This window comes from Sciurus vulgaris (genome assembly GCF_902686455.1).
Source record: "Sciurus vulgaris genome assembly, chromosome: 16".
Taxonomy (NCBI): Eukaryota; Metazoa; Chordata; class Mammalia; order Rodentia; family Sciuridae; genus Sciurus; species Sciurus vulgaris.
This window is the reverse complement of record NC_136477.1, coordinates 888,728-912,769: the sequence shown is the minus strand read 5'-3', so window position 1 is coordinate 912,769 and position 24,042 is coordinate 888,728. Positions and strand designations below refer to the sequence as shown.

The 24,042-nt window shown below is 57.8% G+C and overlaps 1 protein-coding gene across 2 annotated transcripts; it reads right to left on the bottom strand.

Moving 5' to 3' along the window:
* Positions 1 to 2,726: 2,726 nt before the first annotated feature.
* On the bottom strand, positions 2,727 to 20,760 carry PWWP3A (PWWP domain containing 3A, DNA repair factor). 2 transcript variants are annotated; one of them, XM_079114834.1, is made up of 14 exons: positions 20,698 to 20,760; positions 19,285 to 19,410; positions 18,638 to 18,723; positions 17,510 to 17,580; positions 15,091 to 15,909; positions 13,995 to 14,096; positions 11,704 to 11,774; positions 10,388 to 10,464; positions 9,821 to 9,881; positions 7,873 to 7,948; positions 7,467 to 7,517; positions 6,287 to 6,723; positions 5,245 to 5,333; positions 2,727 to 3,068 (listed from the first exon to the last, which is right to left on the bottom strand). In XM_079114834.1, exons 2-14 carry the CDS (start codon positions 19,339 to 19,341, stop codon positions 3,014 to 3,016), a joined length of 2,052 nt encoding a protein of 683 aa, XP_078970960.1. In that variant the 5' UTR covers positions 19,342 to 19,410; positions 20,698 to 20,760; the 3' UTR covers positions 2,727 to 3,013. The 2 variants fall into 2 exon arrangements, with proteins under 2 accessions (XP_078970960.1, XP_078970959.1); XM_079114833.1 differs by having other exon boundaries at positions 20,585 to 20,723.
* Between the last annotated feature and the right edge of the window lie 3,282 nt (positions 20,761 to 24,042).

Sequence of the window (24,042 nt, the reverse complement as noted above, 5' to 3'; positions counted from 1 at the left end):
TCGGGAGGACAAAAGGGAACACAGCGCGTCCCTGGGTGGGCTCGAACCACCAACCTTTCGGTTAACAGCCGAACGCGCTAACCGATTGCGCCACAGAGACGGCGCTGCAGCACGGCGCCCAGTGGCGTCCTACGAGGCATGCGCGCTCTGCGCACGGGTGGCGGCCCGCCGGCCCGAGGCGGCGCCGCGCGGCGCGGCGGGGCGTTCGGGAAAGAGCCACCGCTCCCGCCCCGCCGAAATAGCTCAGTTGGGAGAGCGTTAGACTGAAGATCTAAAGGTCCCTGGTTCGATCCCGGGTTTCGGCAGGAATTTTGGCCTTCTCATCTCCCCAGGATGACACCCCGCCTTTGTGCAGCCTGGGACCCAGCATGTTCGCTCTACTCAGCCAGCAACCCCCGGTTCTCCGACTTCCCCCAGACTGATTGCTTCCCTATCTTTCCTTTGCCTCCCGGTGTTCAGTATTTCAGGAATTTTTAAAAATTGACAGGGCTGGGAATTCTTCACTTCCTAAACGTGTAGGGATACCGTCAGTACTGCTCGTAAAGCCAATCACCAAACTGGCAAGTCTGCCACCGCGCCCCTGCTGCACACCGCGGGTGCGTAGGGCCCTGCCCTGCCCGTCTTCACCAGCGGGGCACCCAGGCTCCCGCAGGCAGGCCGCCTGCTGAGGACTAGTCGGGACTATGGAATTCTGAGGTCTGGGGGCCCCAGCGCTAAGCAAATGCTCGTGGTCCCTGCGGATGAGAGGCAAGGGCTGGTGCACTGGCAGGGTAGGGGCTGTCACCCAGGCCTGGCATGCCCACTAAAGAGGTGACCACCAGAGGAGGGATCTGGGAAAGGACAGGTATGCTTGACCACAATCTGCAACACTGGCTGGTACTCCAGAGTCGTCTTCTTTGATTTACACGGACAATCCCAATGACCATTCAGAGATCCTCCGAAGTCCACGACCAGCTCCCTCTGATTCCTGGGTCATGTTAATGCAGCAGTTTGTCACCACCAATGAACCAATGCTGACCTGTCCATTCTGGAGGGCACTTGTTGGGCTTCCGCCTTTGTTCCCAATGCCCCTACTAGGCTTGAGTGTCCCACAAAGTGCCCATGTTGGAGGCTTGCCCCCAGTCGTGACCGCGGTGTTTGAAGGTAAACTCTGGAGATAAGCAGGGTCACAGGAAGCCCTGGGATGGCATTTGGTGGCTTCTTAAGGAGAGCTGGGGGCAGTGGCCACACCCTTTACCCCAGAGAACAGAGGCTGAGGCAGGAAGACTGCACGCTTGAGAGCAGCCTCAGTAACTCAATGGTACAGCACCCTGGGGTTCCACACCAGTACCAAAAGTAAAACCCGCGAGGGGCGGGGTGCAGTCCAGCAGGACACACACGGGTGAGGCCAGTCCCTTCCCCAGAACCACAACAGTCAAGGAAGAAAAGCAGCCTCCCTGACTCCCCAGAGGCCATCCTCCGGGCAGGCCCACCAGGAAGGGTCCTCAGTGTGCAGATCACCCAGTCTCATGAACGGGGTGCCCCAGGACCCTTCACCACCCTCACGACACATCACCCAGGCTGAGGGGGGCAGGGCACAGAGGTAGGTCTGAGGGCTCTGTTGGAGGTTCATCTCCTACCACCTGCGCCCCTTGTAGAGTGTCACCGTCCCCCTAGACTGCTCCCTGTGACCCAGGGTGTGTGACTGCCAAGGCTGAGGCGGGTGCTGCCCTCCCCACCTGCTCGCCCTGCAGGGAGCTGGCAGCCATGCCAGGAGGAAGCTGGAGCGTCTGAGCCTGGCTCATCGAGTCTTCAGGTGACACAACCCCAGTCACACCCCAGTCAGCTTCACAGCACCCCAGACACCCAAGAGGTTCAGGGAACCAGGCCAGAGGACACTGTCCCCACCGCACCACTGTGGGGCCATCCATCCTGCGGCAGTGTGAGACACTTCAGGGGGGTCTGCAGATGGATGGGCTGAAGGGCGCCCAGGTGGACGGAGCTGCTCCGCAACCCCGCCCCTGAGGAGGGCTCCTCACATGGGCCCTGGGGGACGGGGAGGCACAGGAAGCACGGGCAGGGCTGGTGGTCACAGAGCTGAGGAGGAAGGGGTAGGCCTGGTGGACGGGAAGCCACGAAGGCCCCAAAGGTTTGTCCCAAGCTACGTTCCAGGGGACCCTAGGCCATGTCTGGGGACACGTGCATGACTGGCCTGGAGTGGGTGGAGGCTGGGACGCCACCCCAGCGAATCACCTAGCCCCCATGTCAGCAGAGGGAGCAGCCAGAGTGTGGGGCAGTCGTATGGTGTGGAAGCTGGGGGCACCTGGGGAGGACCTGCCTGCCAGCAGGCCTGGCCCTGTTCCTCACGCTGTAGCCAGCACAGGAGCCAGCCTCCCAGGGCTGGGCCCAGGCAGAGCTGGGTTTTCTGCACGCTCCCACGGTGGCCACCAGGTGGGGTGGCAGCCACACTAGGATCCCATGGACAGCTGTTCCCAGCTGTTCCAGGTACTAGATGGTGCACACAGCCCAGGGGACCTCAGTGCCCGGCCACTGCAGGGCTTGCCCTCCTCCCGCACAGGCCGCGGCACGAGGGAGCAGGGAGCAGCCCCTCTCAGGTGCTGGCTTCTCCTGCACAATACCTGGGAGCCAGCTGGCAAATACCAGCACTGTGCTGGGAGGAGACCACAGAGAGGAACAGACAAAACCAGCCCAGGCACGCTGGTGCCTGCAGAGCCACGCCCACCAGCCTCTTTTAAACTCCTTTAATACTGGATGCAATGTTAATGTGAACAACGAACACGCACCTCGTATCAAGACACCAAAACAGGAGCCACTCCCCGAAGCACACTTGTCCTTTCAGAACCCAGTTGGGGACACACCTTCCACAAACACAGAGAACTGCTTTGGTGTGTGAATGAAACCCACCCTTCTGATGCACTCCAGGGGTCCCAGCCTTCCAGAACAGTGGTGCAGACTGGAGGGCAGACGTGCCAGGCACCTGCTGCAGACAGCAGAGAGTGCCATGCAGTGCCCATTAACGGCGCCGGTTCCGTTCTTCCAGGAGTTGGTTATCAAATATTGCTTTTTCCCTTCAGAAAACAAAAGTTGGAACATCATTTCAGCAATCAGTCACTGTACGTGGGCGTGTGTGTGTGTGTGTATGTGTGTGGTGTGTGTGGGCACACTTGAGGTGCTGAGGCAGAGCCCAGGGCACCCTACCACTCATGTTTTGAGACAGAGCCTTGCTAGGCTGCTGAGGCTGGCCTGGAACTTGCCGTCCTCCTGCCTCAGCCTCCCCAGTCTCTGGGATCACAGGTGTGGCCTGTGCTCTGCTTTTCATTTTGAGTTGCTCAGACTGGCCTCCAACGTGCGGCCCTCCTGGAGACTGGGATTCCAGGCCCACGCCACTGCACCCAGCTGGAGCCCCCTCTGTCTGGCAGTGCTGGGGATCAGACCCAGGGCCTCGACATGCTATAGAAGCACTCCACTGCTGCGCTGCACACCCCAGCCTGACAGCTTCTTCAGCACAACAGTTTTTAAAGAAATCATCTTTTTAAAAAAAAAAAGCCTATGATATATCAAATTGCACTTTCTCTTCTTTTGTTTTTTTTCTTGAGACAGAGTCTTACTATGCTGCCCAGGCCTGGCACTTGCCATCCTCCTGCCTCAGCCTCCTGAGTAGCTGGGACCCAGCTGTGCCACCAGGCCAGGCTACAAATTGCATTTATAAAGTGACCTGCTGTGTCAAGAGTCCTCAGTAATAACAATCCTCAACAGCAGCCCTCTCAGGTCAGGAGCCTGGCATCTGGGACAGAAGGCAACAGTCCTGCCGGCTGCTGTGCACGGGCGGTGCAAAGGACTGAGCAGCACACACAGGCGGGGCATGGCACGACAGCAGCCGCTGGGCCGCTGGGCAACGCCAGGCTCTAGTATGGCCACCTGAGTGTGACGGCGTCCCAGAGGGACTGGAAGTCAAGTGTGGGCACCCCTCGTGCGTCAGGGTGGGGGGCTGAGGAGGGGGACAGCAAGGCCCAGGCCAGCCTGGGCAGCTCTGCAAGGCCCTGTCTCACAGCAGAACAGAGGGCTGTGGCTGCTGTGGGGGGCCAGCCCTGGCTCAACCACTACTGCAGAGAACGGACGGGGACGGGGACGGGACGTGCAGACGCGAGCGTATGCTGGGACGGCGCTCAGCGGAAGATGTCCTGAGGAAAGGAAAATCTGGGCCCCGCCCACCTGTCCCAGCCCAACGCTAGCCCATTCACGCCCCGTCCCCGGGCAGGTGTCACTAAGGGCTCAACTAAGGGTCTCATGGTCAGTCGCGCTGTGGCCTCTTAACGCTATTTCCTGTGGTACTGGGTCTGAACCCAGGGTGCTCTGCCACTGAGCCCCAGCCGTTTTATTTTGAGACAGGGCTTTACTGGGCTGCTGAGGCTGGCCTGGAACTCGCATCCTCCTGCCTCAGCCTCTCAGGTTGCTGGGGTCACAGGCGTGGCCATCATGCCCTGCTCATGACACTTTTTGATACTGGAAAAACAAAGCACAAGCTGGCCTGGACAGAGCTGCCAGGCTCTGCCTGCCTCCCAGGACCCGCGCTCTACACAGGCTGAGGGAAACAGGCCGGTCCCAGCAGCCAGTAACGGCCACGTTCTGTCTGTCCAGGGGGTCAGACTTGCGTGAACCAAACCCAACCTGATCTCCTTTGGGAGACTTTGGCCTTCCTGCTGGCAAGCCCACAGCTCTCCCCTGGACTCCCCTGTGGCCTCCAGCAGGGTGCTGGGACCGTGTGCCTGGAGGAGGCGGGAGCTTGGCAGAGGCAGACCTGGAAGCCCTGGGCAGAGACCCTCCCATGACGCTCCAGGTGCTCAGTGTCACTGCCCTGCGGCCCGCCGGGTCCCCAGCGGGTCTGGCAGAGCACCCAGAGGAGGTGGCAGACACGCCAATGAGAGGGGACATCTTGATCAGGGCGTCCTGTCCCCTGACGAGGGGCAACAGTGCTACTTCACCTTCACCTCTGTCTTCCAGGAGCCACGACGGGAGCAGGCAGGGAGGGTACCAGGGGGTCAGGGAGGAACGCGGCCAGCACAGCTCAGCCCAGAGCCTCCTGCAGTACACAGGCCCTGGGGCAGTCTGCCTTGGGCAGCAACTGCAGGGCAAATCCCTGGGCCACAGGTTGACTGCCTTCTGTCCACAGGACAGGTCTGCCTGTGGGGAAGGGATGACCCAGCAGCCACACAGCACAAGGAGCTGGCAAACCCTGGTGCCTACCGATAGCTGAGCGAAGGTCCCTTTATGTACTTTTCTTCTGCTGTCTTGTAATCCACTGCATCCACCGCAGAGATAGCGCAAATGATGGCCTGCAAGAGGGCACAGAGAGCTGGACCAGGGCAGCAATTGCTACAGGGAGACCCAGGAGGCACAGCAGGCTGAGACCTGCGGGAGCCCAGGGTGCCCACCTGCCCCTCCAGACTAGTCCATGCTAGAACCAACCCCCCAACCTGGGCCGTCCCGCGTGAGATGCTGAGCCCAGTCAATGGCGCCGCCTTTTGGACCAGAAAAGAGAGTCTGGGTCACTAAATGCAGTTAGTAAAAGGCAGGCTCTGTCCACACATGCACCCTGGGAGATTTGTCAAGTTAACCATCAAAAAAAGAGCTAAAGATACAAGAATCATTTGGCTATATGATGGATATCTGGCATTAAAGAACCAGTGTTAATTTTTTAAGTAAAATAATGGTATTACAGTCAGAATAAACACAGGTTTTAAAAGTCCTTACGGGCAAGACACAATGTGCATGCCTGTCATCCCAGAGATTTGGGAGGCTAAGGTAGGAGGATTGCAAGACTGAGGTGAGCTTCAGCAACTCAGCAAGACACCATCTCAAAAGAGAGGGCTGGAGACCTAGCCGGACAGTGGAGTGTGTGGGTCCAATCCCCAACTTAGGGCAGGGGCCTACAGTGTAGAGCCTGTCTCCCGCCGGAACTGTGGACACTGGGCTGGATCATCCCCTGGGGTGTGTGGCCTGGGAGCTTTCCTGGTCATGATGACCACAAACACTCCCAGACATCACACAGGGTCCCCTGGTGCATACTCACCCCATTCTAGAGGAAAGTAACTGAGAATTTATAGGTCCGGTAAACAGCTTTCCACCTCACGTGGCCACAGGCAGTCTCACTGCGCTGGGTTATTGATGAAGCCACCTGAGCTTGGTGGTGGCTCTGAGGTCCCTGCACGTGCATGCCCAGCAGGGGCCTGAGGGGCTACGCTGTGCTCAGGGCAGCCCCTCTGCTCCTCCTGCCCCAAGGGCTCACCTCGGGCAGCAGCACGTCCAGGATGAACCGGATGCTGTCCCCGCTGACCCGCGCCAGCACCTCGCTGTGCATCTCCTGGTAGACACCCTGCAGGTACTTCACCACCAGATCCAGCTGCTCCTCGTCCTCCAGGTAGGTCTCCATGCAGGTCACGTACTGGCTGGAGCTCAGAAACGTCTTCAGCCACCTTGACGGCCTCCTACTCTTTAGGATGGCCCGCAGGTGGCTCTCGGCGCCCTTGGTCTTCACAATGTACTCCACCAGCTTCTGGTTGGCACGGTCCCGGGCAGCCCGAGAGCGGTCAGGCAGCACCTTCCTGCAGGGCCGCCTGCGCCCTACAGGGATGCCTTCCATGGGCTCTGTGAGCTCCCCCTTGCTCAGCTGAGGAAACCTGGTCCCCAAAACATCCTGCTGGATGGATTTCCGGACAGGATAGCCTGCAACAGAAGCACAGGCTGTGGGACCCTGCCTGTCCCTCCAGGACCAGGTGTGGACCCCACTGCCAGGCAACCAGCCCAGGGAGCGTGGGCCGGAGCGCAAGGCACACCAGGTGCCTCCGTTTCCCCAGAAATGGCCGAAAGGTGACTTTAACCTTCCTAAGACACTCCTTTTGATGGGGGTCCTGATCCTTCCCTCCTCACTGGGCTCTTCTGCCACGTTTACCCTAAGCAGAGAAGAGGTCCCCACCCCCAGCAGCTCTGGTAAGAGAACCGTCTTCTTTTTTTTTCACTCCTACAGCCAGGAAGACCGGAAACCCTGCTCCTGCCCTAATGGAAACAGGGCTGTCCACAAGGCACTTCCCAGTGTTCCAGTGCGGAGGCGGCCATTCTCAAGTCCCTGCCACGGACGCACCTACCCCCACGGCAGAGGACAGACGTGGCCTGTGGGATGAGGAGCACCAGGGCAGCCACACAGGCAGCCATGGAGGCCCCACAGCAGGCAGGGCCAGCACCGCTGCATCCTGGGGGGGTCTCGCAGCCCTGCCTCGGGCTAAAAGCAGATCCCACTTTCATGTTTTCCTTTGTCACTGAGTGTGTATGTGTGCAAATAAGCGTGTGTGTGCGCGCACGCGCAAGGTGCCAGGGTGGACCCGGGGCCTCTCCTGCACTGGCAAGAGCTCCACCACAGAGCTACGCCCCCCCAGCCAGCGTGCACTCTCAACACCACAACAAGGACTCACTTATGTCGGCAGCATAGTACTCCAGGAACGAGCCTGCGAAGGAGCCACAGCCTGCGGGGCGAGGGGAAGGAAGAGAGTGGTCCACAAGGCACCTTCTGTGTCCTTCTGTGTTCCCGCCTCCTCCGGGGCCTCCCCAGCCTACTTGGGGCTGGCCCTCTGCCCCAGAGGGAGCTACGGAACAGCTCACCTCACGGGCAGGAGCCTCAAGACTGCCTCTCCCCGGAGACCTCACCTTCTGCCTATGTGAGCGCACTGCCAGCCAGGCCCAGGGGGCGGAGCTGGGGCAGGGCACGTCTGCCGCCGGACCTCGAGCCAGCCCCTCAGGGATCTCGGGGCCTGGCACCAGTGCCAGCCCTACCCTCTGCTCTATCCCTGGCAGGCACTTCCAGGCTGTGACCCCACATACCTAACCGTACCCGGTAGTCGGTGATGAGGGAGACGCAGGAGCCAATATCCCGGTCGAAGTCCTCTTTGGCTTTGTCCTGCAAGACCGGGACAGCAGGATGTCAGCAGGGCAGCAGGACCACCTCACATGTCCCCCTTGTCCAGAGGCCATGCTGCAGAGCCCTGCAACTGCCAGGCAGCCCTGGGTGGCCCACAGTCCCTGGGAACTTGTGACTCCTCGTTCACTAAGGTGCCAGTGCTCTGGGGCCAGTGCTCGGAAGGGAAGTGGACAGCCACCTGCAGAGCCCCAGTGCCATCACAGTCTGTGTGCATGCTGACCCATGGCGCAGGACAGCAGGGCGCTGGGGACGTGCTGCTCCCCAGGGCGGGGGCTGTCAGCACAGTGCCAGGACTCACCAGGACTCTGGTCCTCGTGGGATACGAGGCCAATCACTGCCTCTGTGAAAGTGGCCTAACACACAGCCGCCAAAGGGCCGGGAGGACAGGTGCCCTGGACCAGCCCAAGGCCTGCCTGCCACCTCCAAAGCAGCAAGACAGAGAGGATTCCTGGTGACGGCCAAACAGCAGGGGTCAGACCAGAGCAGGCAGCTGCAGCTCTGTGGTCCCCAGAAAACCAGGCTGTCACATGACAGCCCACAGAAGACTCCAGAGCGGTGGTGGTGTCCCATCTGCACGTCCCGAGGCTGGCGGCTGGAAGCCCTGGCATCTCCAGCCCCTGGGCAGGCCCAGGGCCTGCCTCATGAAGAGCTTCCCTAAAATCCCTCCCCAAGGACACCCTCCAGACACTTCTGGGTGCTTTTCTGGTGCTCAGGATGGAATCCAGGGCCTGAGGCACACCAAGCTCCAGCTCTACAGGAACCACTCGGCCACTTAAATGGATGTGACCACCTCCTGCCACCCAACCACACAGGGCGCCAAACTCACTCTCCTCAGAGGAAAGGACACAGTGGTGCTGCCTGCCAAGGGCCTGAGCACCACCCTCCCTTGAACAGAACTTCAGCGTGGTGAAGCACATCCTCTGTGCTCCAGGCATACAGGTAAGAAGTCCCTGCCCTCATGTGTGCCCTGTACCTCCTGGACCCAGGAGGCCACCCTGCCTCCTAAGAGCGGAACCAACCCTTCTGAGGAACTGAGTGCAGGCGGCCCAGGCTCTGACCCAGCTCCTGCTGTGCATGGGTTTCTTTCTTGGGAGGCCAAAGGGCTCGACACAGCACCTGGTGCCAGCCCAGCCCTCTACCAACAGCACCTGCCAACCAGCCTTCTGGGTGCCAGACGACGAGCTACAGGTTCCACATTGAAGGGACCAGACCAAGGGAACCAGAGATGGGGGGAAGGGTGATGCAGCACTAACTTTCTAAGGGTCGAAGATCAGAAAAAGGAAATAGGGAAAGGGCAGGTCAATCAGTGGTTAGTGCTTGCCTAGCACACGGAAGACCCTGGGGGTTCCATGCCCAGCATGAGATAGAAAAAGGAAAAAAGAGAAGCAACCAGGTAGGTGACCTGGATACAGCCCAGGCCCACAGGCTCCTGGACCTCCTCGGCCCCTCAACCTCTCACGGCCAAGACACAGTGAGCAGGATACAGGGTGGGGTTCATGGGAGGCCCAGTCGTGATGGCAAAGCTCAGGGAGTGGGGCCCCTCCAGCCCTCTGGCCCCCAGAACCAGGCCAGGCACAGGGTCCCCAGAGCCCAGGCTCACAGCCCCGTACCCTGTCCCATGCTCGGCCACCCAGCTCTGCTTGCCCTTCCTGACATGGGAGACTGCCACAACTTCCCTGGGTGACCGAGACTCACTGCCAAAGCCCTGTCCAGTCAGACCATGCCAGGCTCTACTGCACGCCCAGGGGCGAACACACACACACACACATGAGCTTGGACCCCAAAGCCACAGAGGCCCTGCTGACCAGCCACAAAGGACCCTCAGGAAGCAGGAAGCAACGAGCCACTCACCAGCAGCATCTGCTTCTCCTTACAGTCAAAGTGCTTCAGTCTCCTGAGGGACACAGTGATGCTTGATGGGGAGGAGGGGGGAGGTCAGCAGGGCGGCCAGCATCTCAGGAGAGACCGCCCTCAGCTCCACCAGCGCCCGCGCTCCCTGCTGCCGTGGGCAGAGTCAGGCCCGAGGGATGCTTCATGCTCCACCACTGGCCCCAAGCAGGGAAGAGGCAGGGCCCTTGGGACAGGCAGAGCTGGGCCCAGAAGCCCCAGAGTGCCAGGGGAGGAGTGGCCTGGTTTCTGAGCGGCAGGGAGGGGCCGGCAGAGGCACCAGCCCAGGCAGACAGCAAGACCTGGTGGAGGCAGGACGCCATCTCCACAAGCCAAGCTCTGACAGGCCTGTCAGGTGGGCCCATGGCTCAGGCCACCTTCGCAGGCAGCAGGTGGAGGTTCTGAAAACCGTTCCTCCCACCGAGGCCTCTACGTTCCTTCAGACATCCTGCCAGGGCCCTGGCCCTCCGTCCCCCGAGGGCCAACAGAGGGCCTCCTGACCACTCAGACAGCCAAGGGCAGCAGCTTTACCCTCTGCCTTTCGGGTTCATGTCCCCTTCAATAAAGAGCACGCTCGCCTTCTTATCTCTCCGCCTCACGCTTTTGACCTGCCGGCAAAGCCAAGGAGACACGTCAGGAACAGGTGAAAAGCATGGCCTCCAACACATGCGCGAGCAGTGCCACCAGCCGGGTGGCCTGGGCACGGGCCCTGGACAGACGAGAACACAGCCCGTGCCGCTGCACAGGCTGCAGTCCACAGTGTCCTGTCGAGGGGAGCCAGGTGGTCTCCCGCTCAGGGTTCTCCGAGCACCTGTTCCCACTGCTGCAGCCGCCCATGGGAGCATTGTCCTCACTCTTGGGACAAGTGAAGGCAGCTCAGAGAGGTTAGGAACCAGCCCGGCACAGCAGAGGAAGCACTGTGTGGGACCTAACCCAAACCTGCCTCTCCATGGCCCGGCCCACCCCAGGACCCCGGGGCAACACCTGCAAATAAGGCCACAGCCACTGCCTCTTGCATCCTGGGAAGCCGTGCTAGTGACCTGTCAGCCCAGCAGGGCCCCCAGGAAGGTGTGGGGAGAGCCCCACACACTGCCCTCCAGTCAGGGCAAGGGGTTAGGGACCCGCAGGTCTCTGTGTTCCTGAGCCCTATTTTATCTCGCAAATACTGCTCAGACCTCTACTATTCTTTCCGTAACCACAGTCAGCCATGTCCAGGGAGGTCCTGGTGGCAGGGGTGAGGTCAGAGCCATTAGAACAGCAAGCGCATCTCTTGATGATTGCAGAGCAAAACCCTTGTGGATTCCAACAGAGCTCTCCTGACCAAAAGAGCCAGGCCAGGTGCAGCTGGTGGCAGAGCGCTTGCCTAACGTGCACACGGCCTTGGCTTCCATCCAAGGACCACACAGATGTTTGAAAAGCAAAAACAAAAACCCAAACAGCTACGGCTACAATAGTCAGAACCCTGCTTGCGCTAGGGGCCACGGAGGGGTCTGAGAGCACCAGGCAGAAGGTGGGAGAAGGCTGGTGATGTCAGTGCCCAGGCCACCCGGGGAGCCACATGCCCGCAAACACCCCCCCACACACGAGGCCCCAGCTGAATTCCAACTGCCGAGCTTTAATGCAGACAAGCTCAAAGTGACACACCTAGGCAAGCCCTAGCACTTTCTTTTGAGCAGGTTTTTCTAATTGTGTTTTGATAGAAATCTGACCTAAGAATCACACTAAATTGTGCCACAATGACCAACCCCTTTCCTCAGGTAGAGGCATGTCCAGCCATCCTCAGCACCCACTGATGCTCCCCAGCAGCAGAACCAGGTGGCAGCCAGCCAGGGCAGGACTGCACTTACCACTGCTGGCCAGAAGGGGTATTTTTGGTATTTAAGCCAGACGAGCATTCCTACTTCAAAGGAACGCGGTTCTGGAAAAAAGAAAAGAAAAATCAGTCACACAGATGGAGCAGCCAGTGCACCAGCTCCAGATATCCCAGCCATCAGCATGTGTCCTCCTATCTCAAGGCCATCCACCTGCTCCAAGGGGCGGGGGCCAGGAGAACGTGCCTTTGCCCCAGCCCAGGCCACCACTTAGAGCCATGCGATGCATGCATGCTTCCAAGTGGACGGACCCTGTGGTTGGGAAAGGCGCCAGCAACAGCGGCAGGTAGGGGTTCTGTCCTGTGTTTGCAATTTCTGTAACCCTACAGTATCCCCCATGAGACCTTTCCCCTAGAGCTGGGGTTCCGGCTGGGTGCAGCTCAGTGGCAGGCCTGCCTCAGTCCCAGCCCCAGGCCCACAAAATAAAACCCGTGGCACAAAGCAGGGATGGGACAAGGACCATTACAAGGGCACAAGAAAGGACATGAATTACAAGGAGACTGTCTGAGAAAACAAGGTCTTAAAATGAGGAGAAAATATTGAAACCACGAGATAATAAAAGAGTTGTTTGTGAACAGAATCTAACCACATGCCTACCCTGTCCCCCACGATTCCAGAACCAGTAACGAGAAAGGTGAAAACTGGAGCACCAGGAACGCTGTGGGAAACGGGCTACCAACCAACCAGAAGGCCGCTGGGCAATTCACTGCGGACGGCTGAGACCAGGCCGGGGCACTCGCTGTGGCCAGCAGGCACAGCTGCCCACTTGGACGAGGCACTCACTCGGCTCCTCAGAGACTCAGGGTCAGGGAGCCACACCACCCCGGCCATGAGCCTGAGGAGCAAAGACCACAACCAGCTGGAAGCAAAACCCATCGGGAGGGCTGGGCTGGGGCTGTGCAGGAGCTCGCCCAGCACGGGAGGCCCGGGCGCCATCCTCAGCACCACACAAAGGCAAATGCATAAAACCAAGGCTAACAAACAAAAACAAAAAAACCATTCAAGCTCTGGACAGAAAGGAGCTCCCAGGAGTCCTGTCGCCGTGGCCGCCCAGCTCTGGCCAGGGTGGCAGAAGGAAAGGGCTCTCCAGGAAGGCCAGCGCTCTCCTCCCAGCCAGCAAACCCTGCTCTGGGAGCTGGAGGCCACCAGTGCTCTGGGCAGTTCAGGTGACACTCACCATCCCACACCCGTGCTTCCTTCCTTCCTCCACGTGAAGAACTAGGTCTGGAAGCCAGGGCCTCACGCACGCCAAGCAAGTGCTCAGCCATGGCACCTGGCGCCACACCCGGCTCTCACCACCCCTACTCAAGAACTAGTCACTAACAGCAGTCAGAGGAGATGTATGTCTGAGTTGGCATCATGTGGGAACAACAGGAAATGCAAGCTTGCGATTATGCTTGTTTAATGACAAAAAGCACCAAGCAGTTTGGACAAAAAGGGCTGCGTAGCCAGGTGAGGTGGTGCACACCTGTGGGCCCAGCAGCCCAGAGACCCAGCAGGAGGACCTCAAGTCTCAGGCCAATGCTGTCTCAAAAAATAAAAGGGCTGGAGGTGTGGCCCCATGGTAAAGCACCCCTGGACTCCACCCCTGGACCCTCCAAAAGACACCGTCCCTGGCCCGGCCCTGCAGGGTCCCACGGCAGGCCCCGCAGGCCTCCCTGCACTGTATCTGCAACATCCTGAGCATCTGTCCACCAGCCAACAAGGACTGACGAGCCTGAGCAAGGTGCAGGGCTGAGTGGCATCTAAGATGCAGCTGTTCTAGCTGGTTCCAGAAGAAAGCCGCATGTCGCTGGTTCAAATCTCTGGTCCTTTTCTTGTGAAAGCCCTCTGACCCGGTGTGCAGAGATGCTGAAATGACATCTCCTCTGTGCGAACAGGATAGGGTGCACCGCTCCCTTGGGTAGGACACCCTGCCTGCCAGGACCCACACCCCACACCACCGCCAGAGCTGGCCAGCTGCAGTGCCCAAAGGAGAGCAATATAACCACTCACTCAGCCATCCAGTTCCCCGAGGGGACAGGACAAGAGCTTCAAGCAGATGGGAGGCCGTGCTGACAGGGAGGGCCAACGGTCTCTTTGTAGGACCCCCCTCATTGGTCACTCTTAGGAGTACAAAAAATGTGGCACTTCTCAGGTCTTGGTTTAGAAGAAAAGTTCAATGGCAAGAGACCCCTGGTGGGAGATGTCAGACGTGGTCTGGAAACAGGCCCAGGTTTCTCCCGAGCACACCGTCACAACCAAACGCAAGCACGCTGGTTTCCTACCGTGATACAGGAGGATCCTTGGCGGCTCCTCGTCTTCCTCCTCTGCATCCAGGACGGGACTGACAGGATCACACCCCGTGGACTCCTCAGCAGACGCAGGCTCTGTCAGGGAGGGAAGCAGACCGCCACTGACCACGAGCTGCCAGCACAACTGCTCTCCAGCAGGGACCAGCACGGGAGGCACCACACCAGAGGGCCCCCGACCCAAGGGCTGGGGTGGGAGCCAGGGCGCACCTCACCCCGTCACACACAGCCCAAATTCATTTTAAAGAAAATCAAACACAAGGAGAGAGGAGAGATGCCTTTCCAGCGCAGAGAAGCGCCCCAGCGGCAGCTCAAGTCGCAGGGCGCTTCTGTCCTGGTGCAGTTGTCCCTCGTCAGCCTGGAAACTGACTTGGGACAAGGCAGGGTGCAGGCACAGGCCGGCTCCTGCGGCCTTCATAGGGCAGGAGGTGGGCTGTAAGAATCAAGACCCAGAGTCGTGCGGCAACCGCAGCGAGCTCGCTCTGACACCAGATGGTAGGCTTTCAAAAGCAAGTGGGGCACTGCATGCTGGACGGGGCTCTCAGCGCAGGCCTGAACCACAACAAGCTGTCTACATAGACTCCCCAGACAGGAGGCCTCTGTCCAGCTGAGGAGTCCTGTCTCACCTAGGGAAAGGCGACTGCTTCTGTGAGGTTAAGGATAAAGAGGTGCCGGGAGGGCTGGGGAGATAGCTCAGTTGGTACAGTGCTTGCCTTGTGAGCACAAGGCCCTGGGTTCAATCCCCAGCACTGCAAAAAAAAAAAGAGGTGCCGGGAGCCGAGGTCACTACCCTCCCCACCCATGAGCCTGCGCTGCGGAAGAGCCACTCCGCCACACTCCACCAGGGCCGCGGGCCCCACTGGCTCCCGTCCTCAACAAAAGACACCAGATCTGGGAGAATCCGAAATAGTTATAACTCAGTGGGAAGACAAACACAAAGGAACAAGAAACTCCTCTCTGACTCTATCTTGGTCCCAGTCTCAGCAAGACCTGGTTAGAAATGCCGAGTGCCCGCCAGCAGCTGCAGCCTGGCAGACCCCGAGCAGGGTCTCAGGCACCAGCAGCAGGTTACCTTGCTCTGGCTGGCCACCGCCAGCCTGCAGACCAGGGCGTCTCGCTTCCTCTGCAGGACTGCTGGAGAGAGGCAGCACTGCCCCTGAGGCCACCGGCTCCAGCTGTGCCATCTGCAGCCTCTGGCCTCCATCAAGGCACAGCCTCTTCACCAGGCGTCCCCCAGCCCCATCCTGGGCTGGGGGCACTGTGAGGCTGCCTGATGGCAAGCCTGGGTCATGTCCTTCAGCCCTGGCACATGGATCGTCCTCCCTGGCTCGGGAAGGTGAGGATAGGGCCATCCAGCGGCCAGGCTTTCCCTGGATTTCCTCTTCCAGCCCTGCCCCTGCAAGGGCAGGCACCCGCTGGCACCAGCTGGACTTCGAGGCTGAATTCCTTCTCCTCTTACTTGCACGAGTTCGGCTGCTTCGGTGGTTCCTTGACCCACTACCATCCTGACAACCACCTCTGGTCGGAGTGACTGACTGGGCTCCTGGGTTTTCTCTTTTCCTGAGCTCCTTGTTGTGGTCCACTTTGCATGTGGGGCCCTCTTCACCAGCGGACAAACCTGACCAGCCGTGCTGTGCATGTCCCCACCTCCTCTCAGGTTCAGGCTGGGCCAACTTCTCTTCCCAGAGGGAAGGTGGAGAGAGAGAATCAGGGAGCACGGAGGCCGCACCCGTGGGCAGCTGCTCTCTCTCAGACGGAGCAGTTCCATCTCTCCTGGAAGGGCCTTCTTGATGGATGCTGTCTCTCGCATTCAGAACATCCAGAGCCACCCGCAGAGACCGGCGGTAGGTCAGCTCCTCCAGGGGTGCAGCGGGAACCTCGTCCTGTGAGGCTGCAGGGGTGGGAGAGTGCCCATCATGCTTGGCCCGGCGGCCGCCACGGCTACACTCCAGAGCTGCCGGGCTCCAGCACTCGTACTGAGTGAGGCAAGAGCAGGCCTATCGCTCTTCACCTGTCTGCTTGAAAAGGGGACAAAGGTATGACAGCTACTCATTCAGGGCTGCAATCTCGAAAAAAAGAAAGAAAGGAAGGAAGAAAAAGAGAGAAAAAAAGAAAGAAAAGAAAGGTCCACTGACCTCAACCTGATTGGCTACAAAGAAATTCTTCCAAGTTACAAAACAATACTGTGAGCAAAATGTATTCAAATGTTTTGCAAATCCTCTCAGCCTTACAATTTCAAATTCAATCAGGGTCAATAAAAACCAATGCCAACTAAATAAAGAACTCTGCTGGCAGCTTATTCTTGGTTGGGGGCGAGGGGGCGGTAAGGAAAGCCATTTGAAAGACTCATTGTGGGCTGGTGAATTTTCCTCACTTCTCTGCAAGGACATTTCAAAGCCAGGAAAGCTCATCGAGGGTCCTCAGTCTCCAGCCCATCCTCCCGCCACAAGGGTTTTATTTATTCATCCCGACATACAGACAGCGCTACTTATTTGAACAAGATGAGGATGCAATATCGCAGCTCAGCAGGCACAACACCTCAATCAAAACTGTAGTTTGCCCCTGTTTAATATTAAAGACACCCAATAACCTGCCCCACAACACAGCCTGAACCAGCCACCGAGATGCCACCAGAGGACACGGTCAGCACCCCGAGACAGGCAGGGATGAACTCTGCTCGAGCAACAGCAGCTCTCCACAAGACTGGGAGACCAGGCCTCATTTCACAAACACCACAGGAAGGATTCTGGTCGACCTTTTGACAAGATAATCCTTTGCCACTGGATTAAATGCACTTTCAGGGAGAAAAACAATTTTATGTTTGGGTTTGTGGACCTGTGTGTGGCTCAGTGAGCACAGGGGCTGGGGCTCACGAGCTGTATGCCCCGCAGGTCCCAGTGCCTGCTGTCTTTCTCAACTACAAAACAAAAAGGGCTGGTGCTGAGGGTGCAGAGGCAGAGTGCCCAGTCCACTCCCACCCTGGCCTGCCCCGCCACTCCTGCGGAGGTTCTGTAGACAAGGGCCAGGCCCTGCTTTCTCCCCTGGACTCCACTCTGGAATTCTAAGTACAAATGACTGCTTTTAAAGACCCAGGCTGAAACCAGACCAGGTGGCAACTGAGTCACCTCCCAGTCATGGGATGGGCAAAGAAAAGACCCTCCCCCCAAGGGGAGCAAGCCCGTTGTCCTTGAGCTGAAGGGAGAGGGCCTTGAGTTGGGTGGTGTTGACAGGACTCCAGACTAGGGTGAGGCTCAGAAGTGGAGCGCTCACCTGGCAGTGTGAGGTCCTGGCTTCCCTCCCGGCACTGCAGCTTGCTTCTGAAGACTTCACTCACAAGGAAGAACAGAACTCGTCTTGGAGTCAAATACTGGAAAGGCTTAAGGCCCACGTCCCCGCAGGAGAACAGGGCCCTGGGTGAGCGTTCAGCCAGTGCTCTCTGCATCCTCCAAAGGCCCTCGCCACCCAGCCTGACCGTCCCGATGTGCTCTTACCTAAGAAAGAGGCGATGTTCTCAATCTGAGACTTCTTCAGGGCTTCGACTTCTGTGCTCTTCACCTGAATTCTGCAGAGACAGAAGTGACGGCTACACGCTACCAGCCAAGGCCACAAAGACATTTTCAAACATGCTTCTCTTCAGATGACAAAAGAATTAAATTCATTTTCCTCCTCAACCTTCCACTTACACCAGAAGTCACAGCCAACTAGGAATTTCTCTGCCTGAGGTTAGAGGAAGCGAGGACCCTAGTGTATGGGGTTTTTTTCTTTTTCTTTCTTTTTTTTTTTTTTTTTTAAGGTCTTTTAAGATAGAAAGGTTGGCTAGAGTTAAGAGTAAAAATGAATTCAAATTGTGACTTTTATGAGGCAAACCCTACTTTCAACTGCACAAACAACTCCTTTGTTAGGTTTTCAGAGTAGGCGATGTCCCTGACAGCTGTTTACAGCCCAGCAGGCGTCTGAGTTTAAAAGGATGCGCTTTCCTTCTAAGTCAGGGTATTCAATTACTGCCCAGCCGCAGGGAGAGGCTGGGGGCCAGGCAGGCTCAGGAGGCAGCTCTAAAGAGGGAGAGGGCAGGGAGGCCTCCCCAGAGAGGAGAGAAGCGACTCTTGGGACTCTAGCCATAGCCCCTGCAGGCAGCCCGCACTACCCACCTGATAGGTCAAGAGCAGAACAACCAACATGCTGCTCCACAGCCATTAATTTGCTTTTTCAATGAAGAAAAATAAGTTTCTTATTGGTCTGACGGGTTCAAAAATGAGAGCTTTCAAAATTCTCAAGTCTGCAACAAAGGTTTCTGCAACAAGACACACCGATCTCTGGGAAGGAAATACCCTAGTGTGGATCCCAAGGAGAGCTGACCCTGTGTACAGCTTACACTCTCAAGTTTTGTGCCACCTCTCTGCAGATGGCATACCCTATCTCAATCAGATCTTAAGCTTCCAAAACAGCGTACAAGAAAACCAGTTGTCCTTCAAGGTTATTAGGAACACTCCTTTGCAAGGTTAATATGACTGAAGGAAGAGTTCACGAGCTCTCAAGAGTGGACCTCACCTTGGGGTGGGGAGCAGAGGATCAGAAAGCCCACACAGAAACAAGTAGATTTAAAATATACAATACTTAACTTTTCCTCTAGAGAGAGTATTTGAACATCTAGAAAGAATTCCTTTTTTCCCGTATTTTTGGTTGAAGTGTTGGTTCTGGCCAGAACCTATGTTTGAAAAACATAATGATAATCCTTGTTATTAAGACAAAATGAGACATGGAGGGCACAGGGGCTACAGAGGGACCCAGTGTCTCCCAAGTATGCAACCACAGGGTTTCACACGTCCATTCAACTTCCTCTAATTCAGTCGGGGAGTCCAGTGCTTCCCAGCCCCAAGACCCAGGCTCCCACCCATAGCACCGCAGCTATGGTGGGAAGACATTCCCACACACCACCCTGCTTTACCACACAGGGATCCTGCCAGGAATTCCCCGAGTCAGAGCCCTATATACATTTTTAAAGCTGTTTTTTTCTTTCTTTCTTTCTTTTCTTTTTTTGGTGGAAAAAAAAAAAAAAAAAGACACTTCTGGAAGTAGAACCTCGTGAGCATTAGACCAAAACCCCATTAAGTGGAGAATGAGGATCTATGCCAACAGACCCGGACGCCAACTGTTCAGGTCCAATTATTTCACCACAGCACTTCTAGGCACTGGTGCCTGATGAAGATTTTACTTGTCACCCAAAAGTCAGTTCCAATTCCTGCAATTATAGAGTAATCGCTGTCACCTTTGCAGGCCACAGTCGCCTTTCCCATCTGCAGAGGACATACTTGGCATCCGTCATGACTTAGGCTCATGTGGTGAGTGGTGACGATTTGGCACAAAGTGCTTCACGGTCTGATGCCCACGTGCCCTGCAACAGAATTTGCACGGTGGTTTATAAAGGTGTTTGCTGACAATTTTCCTGCAGACACAACCCTCAAGGGCACAGCTGATCATCAGCTAGACAGTTCAGCTCCCTAACCTGCACCCACTGAACGCTGACAAACAACTGGCTTCCCTTACCAGGCAGGTGCCTGCATTTTTTTCATAAATAAAATACAGCAGATTTCTTCCCAGAGGTTCTTCCTAGATCACCTTTAAAAGATTCCTGAATAAATCATCTCCACATTGAAGGCCAGTCTCTGACCTCCACGTAAGAGATGGTTTAAGCAATCAAAGCTTATGGCCCTGCCTAGCTTGGGGAGCTAACAGGTGACCACAGCACACAACCCAGAGAGAATGACTGTTCTTTCAGCTGCCATGTCCCCAAAAGGACAGGGACAGCTGCAGACCAATCCCTCCACCCATGGAGGCGATGCCTTGGCTGTTGACAAGAAATGGAAAGGTTTGGGGGCAGGGGCTATTTCACAGCAGTAGGAGGGGGTTCTGGCAGAAAAGGTGGTCAGTCAGTAGGGGAGGGGGTCCAAGCAGGAGTGGGGTTCACAGCAGAGCAGAGGTTTAGACAGGAGGGTTTCAGGAAGCAGAGAAGGGGGTTCATATCAGCAAAGAAAGGAGAGTACACAGCAGAGAAGAGGTTTCATGGCAGAGGGGAGATTCAGGAAGCAACAGGAGAAGGGGCTCAGGTAGGTTGGGTGGGGAGTTCAGGCAAAAGAGATGAGGGATCGGCTGCACGCACTGGCATCCAGGCAGCAGGGATGGGGGCGTTCAGGCTGAGGTGGGGGCGTAGGCAGCAGTGACGGTTCAGGAAGGAAAGACGAGGGCTGGGGCACAGGCTGGGACGCAGGCAGCAGAGAAGGTGGTACGGGCAGGAGAGACCAAGGTTCAGGGAAAGGTGAGGGTGCAGGCAGCAGAGGTTCAGCGAGGAGATGAAGGGGGCTGGGGCACGGGGTGGAGGTGCAGGCAGCAGAGACGGGGTACGGGCGGTAAGGACGCGGTCCAGGCACAGGTGTGGATCTCCGGCCGCCAGCAGCGGGCGCACGCCGGGGACGAGCCTCCGGGCCCTGCCACCCCTCCCCAGGCCCGCCCAGGCCTCGTCGCCTCAGCCCCGCCCGGCCGACCGGACAGGCGCAGCGGGCCGCGCTCACCGGGCGCCTCGGCCTGCCCAGCGCAGCGCCCGAGCCCAGGCGAGGAGGCCGCGGCGGCCCCAACGGCGGAAGGCCCGCCCGCCAACCGCCGCTGCCCGCGCCCCCGCGCTCACCGCCTCCGCTGCCGCGCCGCTCCCCGCGGGCCGGGGGCGGAGCCTGCCTCGCGGCGGAGCCAAGCTCCGCCCCAGGCCCACCGCTGTCCAATGGGACGCGGACGCGGACGCCCCGCCCCGGCCCCGCCCGCAGACGTCCGCGGCTCGGCGCTGGCCACGCCCCCGTTGCACCGTCCGGCACTCCAGCCGCCGCGCATGCGCAGATCGCGCTCGGGCGCCCCACAGGTCGCTTCGCTGGACGCCCGCCTTCCCGCGCTGCTCGCCTTTGTGTTTGGACAGGCGTGGTCGCCGACCCCCGGACCCTGTGGGATGATGGACGCGTCACCGCCGCGCTCGCAACGAGCCCGAGAGAACCTTCCAGAACCTCCCAGAACCTTCTAGTTCGGGGTGCCGCCCAGTCGTACGTGCCCACCCCAAAGCCAGCCCTCCCGCGTGTGCCCACTACGGGCCCGCTTGCCTGCAGTGCAGGGAGGCCGACTGACGTCCGCTCCTGGTGACAGCCATGCTGGCCACGCGGAGAGTCCTACAGGCCCAGGCGCTCTCTGGGCCTCTGCCCTGGTAACCAGGGGCCGGCACTGTCCTGGGGAGCCCTGGCCAGGGGGCCCGCTCGGCTTTTGCTCTCCCAGTGGCCGGTGCTCCAGGTGAGCCAGGCTGGCAGGTCGTGCCGAGGTCACCAAGGTCTAAGGAGAGATGAGGCATGGGGAGGTCAGGGTGTTCCTCCAGGTCCCGAGCCTCCCATCCGGGCAGTGCTGACTCGGCTGGGTAAACGTTCCTTGGGGCCCAAGCGCAGCTCAGCCACAGCCCGTGGGTGCTGGTGAGAGTAGTAAGCATCACCCCATCCTTGGCACACACTTGGTGGTTGGAACTAGTTCACCGAAGCTTCTTCCTGGACAGGCCCCTGGTACTGCTTGGGTTTGGGTCTGCTTGGGTTCCAAGTGACACCAAGCAGCCACCCTCCCTCCTGTTTCTGAGTTTGACGTCCAATCTGTAATTGGACGTCTGTAAGGCTCAGGTGGAGATGCGCAGGCTGTAAAAGCTGGTGACCTAGCTCTGTGTTAGCAAGGTCACGGGACAGCCAGGTTCCCCACGCGGTCCCCTCACAGCCTAATTAGGGCCTTGGATGGATCAGAGCAGGGTTTGAGTCTCAGCTCAGAAGCGATTTTGATGTTCCATCTCAATCGCTTTTTAAAATACACTTTCACTTCTGGCTCAGGCTGCTCACCGGGCGTGAGTGTGCACGTGGGTTTTAATCTTTGACTTAGTTCACGGTTCAGTACCACACTTAACACATCTTTCACCCTCATCAGATTAACAAAGAGGAGAGGAATCACCGTCCCTCCTGCAGGGTGTGGCACAGGTGGACAGGCTTGGCAGTGCGGGCAGCGGGAGGTGGGAGCCCTGGGACCTGCAGTCACCACTCCGGAGACTCCCTAGGCACACAGGCAGATGCACCCGGAGGTGCTCCTTCAGGGACGATTCCTGCAGCGTTGCTTGTGTCCTGGAATCAGAGTCTGAATGTCCAACAACAGCAGCTTGGCTCTCCGAGTGCACAGTGGAGATCATCTCAGGACATCTAAAGCAACAAGAGCAACTGTCTTGGCCATTCCCAGGGAAGGGGAGAGTTTTAATTAAGGCCGTGGCTGACTGGCAGGCAGGATGGAGCCCATGAAAGCGTATTCTCCGCGGTGCTGCCAGTCACTTGTGCTGCATTAGAATAAGACCCTTCAGTGTAGCCGCAAGTCTTTATAAACAGCATTTGATAATACTTCATGATGGGCTGGGCATACAGTGGTTAGGAAAACAGCACTTGGGGAGCTCACAATCTACTGGAGAAGACATCTCATACAATAGTGACATTTAAGCGCTTTATGCTGGCTCGATATGAGTACTAACTTATTTAATGCAATGTTAAACCCTGAAATGTTAGCATTATAACATTATAATATATATACATATATATATATAATGGGATATAATTATCCCATTGTTTGGACTTCCCAGCCTCCAGAACTGTGAGAAAAATTTTTTTTTCTGTAAATTACCCAGTCTTAGGTGTTTTGTTATAGCAACACAAGCAGATTCAGACAGTATCCTTCCCAGTCCTAGCGTGTTGGTTGCTTTTCATTGCTGAGTAGCGTCCCATGGTTTGAGTACAACCAGAAAACTTTCCTATCTTACGGCCCCTGACCTTAATTGCCTCTGCAGAGGCCTTTTTGCCATGTAATGGGATCTGTGCAGTGTGCAGAGATTGAGGTCATCTGCCCTCTGCATTGGGTTTAGGGAAAGCTGGACCTGTCCCTTCTGCCCCACATAAGTGGGACCAAACATCCACACAGCTGCACTTGGCTAGAGGCAGGTTGAGAAGGTTGTCTTTATCCTCAGGGCCATGTGCCCACATTTAAATAGGGTTCTCTTTCCCCTGAGAAGGGGAGGAGGAGCATCCGAGGACAGTAGCAGCTGCTGTCACAGCCAGACTGTCTGCACCTTGCCCTGTGAGTGTGATGCATCCTGGGCCCCCGGGGTCTCAGCGGGTGAAGACCCTGCCCCTTGGGCTTCTTGCCCAAGTCTCTTGTTTACCCATCAGTTGAAGATGACAGCCCTAGGCATCAAGCTGTGACAGTCCCTGAATCCACCCCCAGTAACCACTCTTGGTGTCGGAGTACGGGCAGGCCTGCCACCCATGGCCCGCGGTGGACAGAGGCCCTTTCACCAGGGCCCTGCATGCAGGCCTAAGTGAACAGAGGAGTCAAATAGGCCACTGGGTCATGGATGCCTCCCTGTCTGGTGGCCCAGAGGATCCTGCCAGGTCAGAGCAGGGCTGCAGTTCCTTGGTGCCATCACCCAGGCCTGTGAAATGGGAAGTCTGGTGCCGTGACACCAGGAGGCACACACAACCCCAGGAGGAAGGCTGCCGTTCCTAAGTCACTCTGCTGAGACCATGCTACCAGCAAGCCAGCCCCGGGGGCTGCTCTCCCTCCCTGCCTCTCCTGTCTGCCTTCTCAGTGCCTTTGGAGGGTGTGGCAGGCAGAATCATAGAGTCCACAGCGGCCCACAGCCTTGTGTCCTCCCCTGCCCTGGAGTGTGGGTAACCCTGTGAATATCACTCCCCTGGTTGCAAAGGGACTTTCCAGATGTGATTATGGTCCCTTCCCAGTTGACCTTTAGTTAGGGAGACCACCCTGGGTGAACCTGACCTAATCAGATGGGCCCTGCTGAGAGGGGCTTCTGTCCTCCTTTCTCATTCTCTCTCTAGGCCACCTCACCTTCTGGTGGCCCAGCGCAAGTCACAACTTGGGAGCCCTTCCCTGAGAGTGCAGCACTGCATGCTGTGGTCTCCCTCTGAAC